At 40.3% G+C, this 8496-nt stretch overlaps 1 protein-coding gene across 1 annotated transcript; it reads left to right on the forward strand.

The window, feature by feature from the left end:
- The first annotated feature begins 4133 nt into the window (after positions 1–4133).
- Positions 4134–7083, forward strand: LOC120442897 (myosin-J heavy chain-like). Its single transcript, XM_039620261.1, has one exon. The coding sequence runs from the start codon at positions 4422–4424 to the stop codon at positions 6960–6962; it is 2541 nt and encodes an 846-aa protein (XP_039476195.1). The 5' UTR covers positions 4134–4421; the 3' UTR covers positions 6963–7083.
- The last annotated feature ends 1413 nt before the right edge of the window (positions 7084–8496 follow it).

An 8496-nucleotide genomic window follows, 5' to 3' on the forward strand; every position in this document is an offset into this window, starting at 1 on the left:
AGTCAGGATCTGTGCATATGATTCCTTATAAAGTAACCTTACCCAAATACAAAATTCTCTCCCAGACCAAAGCGCCAGAGTCTCAAACAAATAGGGCCATTCCACTCCGTCGAATGCTTTTTCAGCATCAAGTGACAGTAAAGCAGTGTCCCGAGCCCCTTTTGGTCATAAAGAATGTGCAGAATCCTTCGGACATGGTGGAATCCTTGTCTGCCCCGAATGAATCCATTCTGATCCCTCCCAATTATTTCAGGTAGTATATCTTCGATTCTGTTGGCTAAGATTTTACAAAGTATTTTCAAATCCGCGTTAAGCAGACTGATGGGTCTCCAGTTTTCACATTTATCGTGTGGTTTGCCAGCCTTTGGGAGCAGAGTAACTAGTGCTCCTCTCAAGGACTGTGGTAAGGTGCCCTTTGAAAGGATTCTGTAAACATTTCTAAAATTGGAGTCAACAGTGTATATTTAAATTTTTATAAATTTCAATTGGGAGACCATCGGGTCCGGGGTTTTCCCGATTTAATACTATCGATTGCAGCAGATAATTCCTCGAGTGAGATATCTTTCTCCAAAATAGCCCTAAGGTCTTCTGGTATATTGGGTATATTTATCTTATCTAAAACATTTTTAGTTCCGTATGGTCATTAGATATTTCTGAACTGTAAAGATCTTCATAATATTTCCTGAAGGATTCATTTATATCTGCCGGATCCACAATAATTTCTCCTAGCTCATTTTGCAGTGAGATAATAACCCTTTCACTCTGGAGCTGCTTGAGACGCCACACAAGAACTTTCCCAGGTTTTTCACCCTGATCGTAGAAGGACTGTTTAAGTCGCAGCAGACTGGCCAAAGCTTTTGAGGCAGAAAGTTCATTGTATTGGGCCCGAAGCAGCAATAAATTTTGATGTATTTCAGGGACCTTGTTTGATAGTATTCATTTTCTAATTCCTTTATTTTTGTCTCTAACTGTTTTGCCTTTTGGAGAGTCAATCTTGCTTTAGAGCTAGTGATGCTAATTATTTGGCCCCTAATAAAAGCCTTAAAAGCCTCCCATCTTATGCTTGCAGAAGTTTCTGTTTTGTTCATTTCAAAATAGAGGCTAATTTGTTCATCCAAAAGCGAGACAAAACCAGGGTCTGCCAACCATTTTTGTTTGTAACGCCAAATCCTAGCATCTTTCACAAGCTTTGAGTCCTGATATACCAATGAATTAGGAGCGTGATCTGAGATTAGAATCGCCTCATACGAGCATTCCTTGATTTTATGTCTCAACTCTGCAGATATCAAAAAAGAAGTCAATTCCTGAATATGACTTGTGTGCACCAGAATAACATGAGAACTTTAGAACGTCCGGATTTTCTTCCTCCAGATATCTATTAAGTTCAATTCCTTCATAAAGTGCTGTATAGTTACCCTACTACGGGTGTGAGACTCTTCGGTTCCCGAGCTCCTATCTTTCACCGGATCTAGTACACAGTTAAAATCGCCTGCCACCACACATTTACCAGGAAAAGAGCACAACATAAGGTCTGTATTAGGAGCATAGATGTTTGCCAAGATAATTTGTTCATTTAGTAAGTTCCTTGAATGACAAGGTAACGTCCAAATTTATCTTTGGTGACTTTGTTTACCTGGAGTGGTATGGATTCGCACCAAAATGGTGACCCCTCTCGCTTGAGAGTTAAACGATGCAGACAAGACCTTGCCTCTCCACCTCCTCTTAATTTTCAAGTCCTCATTATGCATCAGATGTGTTTCCTGAAGAAACACAATGTTAGACTGCAAAATGTTATTCTGTTCATGACTTGTTTAACTTTCTTCAGATTTCGTAACCCTCTGCAGTTCCATGATGTGATTTTGATTTTTATCTCACTAGACATTTCTTGTAGGTTGTGTAGTTATATTCCCCAAACAAGTGAAAATATATGTCAAAAAAAATTACAAAAGAAAAAGACAGAAAGCTAACATAAATACTATTACTAACAACAGAAACTACCCAAATACCCTCAACGTCACCCATATCCAGGCCTTTTAACCTGGATTTCCTTCCCCAGATATTTAAAGCTTCCAGGTAGCAATTAACAGTCCCACCCAAGGATGACACCGTATAGCTGAACTAGTAAAACCGAACAATCCAACTGTTAACTATAACATTAACCATACCCTCCTATGCCACCAAGTTTAGATATTAAATTCTTATCCATTTATAAACACCCCTCTTTGCCATAGGTGAAATCACGTTTCACATTTCAAATCAAGATTTCTAAGCAAAACTAATCAGAAGTGGTCTGCTGGTTTGAGCCCCACTTACTTGAAGTTGACCAATTTGCATTTGTTGCAGAAATACGTTCGCTTTCTAATCTTTTTGTATTTTTTTTTTTTTTTCCAATTAGAAGACCGATATGGGTATCTCAAGAGCTTTAATCCTGCACTAAGCCCAGAATAGAGTGTAACATGACTTTAACTAATAGAAAATTCAGTGTAATACGCGCTGTTAGGCACAAGCATACATTTAACCTTATAGCTTGATCTACCCGAGCCGGCTGGGCTCGATCCTGCTCTTATTCTCAGGTCAAATGTTACCTTATGCTTTGTAAACTTAGATCGTATCCCAACCATCAGTCCGATCCTCTTTTGACTCGATCCGTTGGATGAAGCCCTCCGCCTCGACCTGATTGTTAAAGATGTTGATAGCGGTCAGGATCATGGCCGACGTGGGGCAGGACTCTCCCGCCGCGATATCCTTGCTTCTGTCCGGGGCATTAACCTCTGGAGTCCCGCTAGCGTTAGCCTCGCCGGAGTCCATGGCCTCACTGCTAGCTGATGAGTCCTTGCTAGCCCTCGACTTCGTAAAGTCCGACAATTTAGCTTGGAGAGATTTGTTCCGCCCTTGACTGACTTTCTTCTGTGACACCGGCATAACCCTAAGTTAATTTGTCGAAATAGGGGTGATTCACCTACTCAAGTACAATATTTTAGCAGGATTTTGCCAACAGGGTAGCAGAGCAGGTTAATGCATGTCCGCTCAGCTCGCCGCCATACTGGAAGTCCCACTGCATTTATTTAATATAATATTTTTCTACTGAAGTAATACATGACATTTTGGTGATTTGGAAGATATACTTCACAAAACTAAAAGTGGCCAAACATATTAATATCAACTAAATATGAATATTACTATTTCTTAAGTTGTGTTTTTTTTAAATAAAAATGTACACACCAGCTATGTCATTCAGTCTTACGAGTTTCTCCGTCATGTCTCGCATTTTTTTTTTTTTTTAATTTATTAAGGTTTCATTTTAAAAACTCGAGACATGAAAGGTGTTTGCTTTTAGTGGCATCTAAAGTCCCCTCCAAAAATCAACAAGACAAGAAAAACGTTTTCTCTGAATCAGAGTCTGCACATCTAAGCTAGCTTCATGGCCAGATGTCATCAGTCAGAAATACCGTTCAAACGTCCGGCTCGACTGTGTCACGCCTGCGTATTGTACCTGCTTAATTTGGGCTATGTCGACACGTACCCGGGTATTTTTAAAAACGCAGATTTTTCTATGCGTTTGCACCTTTCGTCCACACGTAAACGGCGTTTTCGGTCACTGAAAACGGAGATTTCTAAAAACTCCGGCCAGGGTGGATATTTTCTAAAACTCCGTTTTTGCATTTACGTGTGGACGAGAAAAACGGAAAAAAAGCAGTGTCAAAGGTGTGCGCCTTTTTTGACGTCACACTGTGCGCCACGTATTTGTTTCGGTGAAATGAATTTCTACAATACTGTTAATTGTACTCTCTGCAGTGTTTAAATGCTTATATATACACACACAGTTACTGTCCCTCCACACATACGACTCGGTTCTGCTTCTATGCCCCAGCTTTGTTTACTATTTCCCACCGAGGCTTCTAGACTTCTGATTGGCCAACATTTCTACACGGTTAGGAATATAGCGCCACCTGCTGCTTTGGCATGTTCCTAGCAGCGTTTTCCTTCATTTCTGTCTTTACGTGTGGACGGGATTATTTTTTAAAACGAAAACGGAAAATCTCCGTTTTCAAAAATACCGATGTGCGTGTGGACATAGCCTTGGACTGTTTTCAAAGTATCTGAAAAAATTAAAAACAAAACAAAACAAAATTGTGCATTTCAATGGGCATTATCTGAGCATGCGCAGAATTACGCACATCTTTCCTTTGATCGAACTGAAAGGATCAAAGGATCAAAGAGCGCTGACGTCACGTTCGCGGCCACAAAAGTCCATAAATACCCCCTCTTCACCTTTGTAAACACAGTTTCACTTGGAGCATTTTCAGAAACACTGAGTTGTTTTTGCAAACAAGAAACCTTTCAGAACCGGACTATTTTTACACTGAAGTAAGCAAACGCTTTTTTTTCTTCTCGACACTTTGCCTTAAGCTTTTAAAGAAATGTCACACGAAACATTCAATAATTCATTGTCTGACAGACAGTTTCGAGAGGAATCACATAGACTGTGTGGGTTGATGGAGGGAGAAATACCTGACCCTATGCAGCTTCAAGACAAAATTAAAGAACTCCAGTTGGAGTTGAGCACCCTAAAGCTCAAAAAGAATTATTACCAAAACAATTACTATCGCTTAAAAGATGAGCGTGAACACAGGTGTAAAGACGTGCAGGAAGAATCTCTCCTTGAGCAGAACAGCAGCATTGCTGCTCAGTTGTCCCAGATGGAAAGTGAGAGAAACGAACAAAAGAAAGAGAACGCAAATCTCAAGAAAGCCTTAGAGAGTCTTGAGTACCAAGTGGGAGAAGCTCATCATAAAACAAAGAAAAAAGATGAGATAATAGATAAACAGAATAGGGAAATAGTACAAAAGCAGGAACAGATAGTTGAGCTGAAAAAAGAAATATGTATTCTTCAGCGTAGGGTGAGACATGCTCTGGACGAAAAGAAGTCACAGGTGGAATCTCTGGAGGCTAAACTCCAGGAACAGGTTAAAACCATTCAGATGATGCACAATGACTTTGTGGAAAAGGAAGAATCTCTCCTTGAGCAGAACAGCAGCATTCCTGTTCAGTTGTCCCAGATTGAAAGTGAGAGGAATGAACAAAAGAAAGAGATCGCAAATCTCAAGAAAACTTTAGAGAGTCTTGAGTGCCAAGTGGGAGAAGCTCGTCATAAAACAACAGAAAAGGATGAGATAATAGAAAAACAGAATAGGAAAATAGTACAAAACCAGGAACTGATAGTTGAGCTGAAAAAAGAAATATGTATTCTTCAGCGTAAGGTGAGACAGGCTCTGGACGAAAAGAAGTCACAGGTGGAATCTGTGGAGGCTAAATTCCAGGAACAGGTTCAAACCATTCAGACGATGCAGCATGACTTTCAGGAAATGGAAGAATCTCTCCTTGAGCAGAACAGCAGCATTGCTGCTCAGTTGTCCCAGATTGAAAGTGAGAGGAATGAACAAGAGAAAGAGATCGCAAATCTCAAGAAAACTTTAAAGAGTCTTGAGTACCAAGTGGGAGAAGCTCATCATAAAACAACAAAAAAAGATGAGATAATGGATAAACAGAATAGGGAAATAGTACAAAAGCAGGAACAGATAGTTGAGCTGAAAAAAGAAATATGTATTCTTCAGCGTAGGGTGAGACATGCTCTGGACGAAAAGCAGTCACAGGTGGAATCTGTGGAGGCTAAACTCCAGGAACAGGTTCAAACCATTCAGACGATGCAGCATGACTTTCAGGAAATGGAAGAATCTCTCCTTGAGCAGAACAGCAGCATTGCTGTTCAGTTGTCCCAGATTGAAAGTGAGAGGAATGAACAAGAGAAAGAGATCGCAAATCTCAAGAAAACTTTAAAGAGTCTTGAGTGCCAAGTGGGAGAAGCTCATATTGAAAGAAGAAAAAAGGATGAGATAATAGAAAATCAGATTAGGGAAATACTGCAGAATCAGGAACGGATAGTTGAGCTTGAGGAACACATTGAAAGCATGAAACAGTTTGGTGCAGATCTTAAGAATCAGCTGAATGAACATCTGCTGGCTGAGAATTATGCCCTTAAAGAAAATGAAGAAATCCTCACCAAAAAGAATGAAACCCTCAGTGCTGAGTTAGCCCTGCTCCAGACAATCACTGAGAAAAAACACGAAGAGTTAAAAAATCTTACACAGCAAATATTTAGGCTGGAGAATGCGGTTAAAGACATCGAAAATGTAAAACGAGCCCAACTGGAATCTGTGAAGGCAAGATCACAGGCAGAGATTAAAACCATTCAGATGTCTCTGCATGAGCTTCAGCAAAAGGAAGAGTTTCTCCTTGAGCAGAACAGCAGCATTGATGCTGAGAGGAATGAACTAAAGAAAGAGAACACAATTCTCAGGAAAGGTTTAGAAAATCTTGAGTACCAAGTGAGGACGACAGAAAATCTGACACAACAAATGTTTACACTTGAGGAAATAATCAAAAAGCAGAACTGCAAAATTGTGCACATGCAGGACCTAATAGATGAACTTTCTGAACATCTAGAAGTGAAGAGAAAGATCAATGAAAATCTCAAGGATCAGCTGAGAAGGGAGGAGGAAGGAAAAATATTAGCTGCTGCGCACAATTTTGGAGACAGTTGTCAGATCACTGATGAATCTCTGCAGCTGGAGAATCTTGCTCCTGAACCTGAGGACCTTGATTCTCCTGTGTCAGAACCATCTCCTGATGTGGTTCTGACACAGGAGAATTTTGCTCCTGAACCCGAGGAGCTTGATTCTCCTGTCTCAGAATCACCTCCTGACGTGGTTCCGACTAGTAGTTCATGGCGTCACGGTGCCAGACGCCTACTTAAAGTAGGTTTAGGTCTTGCCGCAGCAGGCATTGTTATTCCTGCTGCTTATTGGGCCTTTTCAATGTTTAACAACTGTTCCCCATATGACTCTGTCTATGGTGGCCTTGAGCCATATTGCTACCTTGGTCATGGATCAGTTCCCCTTTAAAGACTAGTAATGATGGACTGCTTTTCATCCACAGTCCAGAAAACCATATGTTGTTCATGTTAGACAACATGAGCAACATTTAGCTAACTTGTGCTCTCATTTTTCTTTTCTTTTGCCTCTCACCCCCAACCAGTCGAGACAGATGGCTGCCCTTCCTGAGCCTGGTTCTGTCAAAGGTTTCTTCCTGTTTAAAGGGAGTTTTTCCTTTCCACCGTGCCTAGTGCTTGCTCACAGGGGATCATTTGATTGTTGGGGTTTAATTTGCTTGAACTAAAAACTTCAAAACTTGAAGTCTTTTAGTTCAAGCAAATAAACCCCAACTTCAAGTTTTGAAGTTTTTAAAGTTCAGGTGAGGGGTTCACATAGTAGGGAGCACTACAAAAGCTACAAATTTTTTAAAAAATAATAATAAAAACAATTTTTGAAAACATCTCTTACGGCTCTGTTTATTTACTTAAATGAACACTTATTTTTGTCATAGAAGAATATATATTGTCCAAAGTATCTGATAATTTCAAAATTAGCACTGCGCTGCATGAGATAAACTGTGGCACGGACGGCTGTCGGCCTGGTGAGGGAGAGTTCCTCTTCAACCTCCAAACTGAACCCAGTTTGTTACTTGCAGCATCGCAAATTTAGACACAGCAATTTCTTAGAGTTTAGTTTAAGTCCTGAAATGACATCTCCTTACCAGCATAGAAACATCCCACCAAGCATTCACAATCATTACATTGTATGTAGACTGTATGTGAAAAGAAAAAAGAAGAAAAACAGAAACCTAAATAAGAAATGCTGCTACACAGTAGAAGGTTGTTGACAGTAGCAAGCTATAGGGCTCTCAATATTTAAGCATAAGTATACATTTAAGTATAGTGACATAGGTAAGTTGATGGAAGTTTCAGGTCACCTCCTTCAGCTTGCTGGTGTTCTTGTCTGGATTGCCTGGCCTTAATCATTTGCCTAGTTGACAACAAGTTAACAAGTTAGTGGGTCACCTGAGACACACTTTGTCTAATTAATTGCAGTATTTTGACTTTCTCAGTGAGAGACGAGAGGCTGCTATAAGTGGGTTTGATAACAAGGTCCCGGGGTTACAAACTGCAGTTTCATCACCAATCCCACCCTTTTAAGAGAAAGTGACTCAAAGTGACTTCTGTCACACTCTGTGAAGACCCTGTGCTTATCATAGGAAATATGTTACTGGTCAAAAGGGCTATCACAATTGTGCAACCAGAGATACCGAACGAGGGTTTTATTCCACCTACTTCTTGGTTTCAAAAGAAAAGACAATTCTCAAAGATCTATGCTGGATTTAAGGAGGATGAGTAGGTAAGTGAAAGTTTTGCCATTTTGGATACGTCATACCATCACTCCAGGAGAGTGGTTCACCTCAGTAGTGTTCAATGACGCTTAAGGTTTCTGCATTTCACCTTTGGGGAAGGGTACATCAGTTTGCTATCCTCCCCTTCGCCCTGTCCCTTGCCTGTTCAACCCTCCAAGACCCAAAGGTTGTAATTTGTCACTATATAAATAA

The sequence above is a fragment of the Oreochromis aureus genome, linkage group 2, assembly GCF_013358895.1.
Source record: "Oreochromis aureus strain Israel breed Guangdong linkage group 2, ZZ_aureus, whole genome shotgun sequence".
Taxonomy (NCBI): Eukaryota; Metazoa; Chordata; class Actinopteri; order Cichliformes; family Cichlidae; genus Oreochromis; species Oreochromis aureus.

Coding starts and splice junctions, on each gene's coding strand:
- LOC120442897 (XM_039620261.1), top strand. CDS start 4,422: ATGTCACACGAAACATTCAATAATTCATTGTCTGACAGACAGTTTCGA.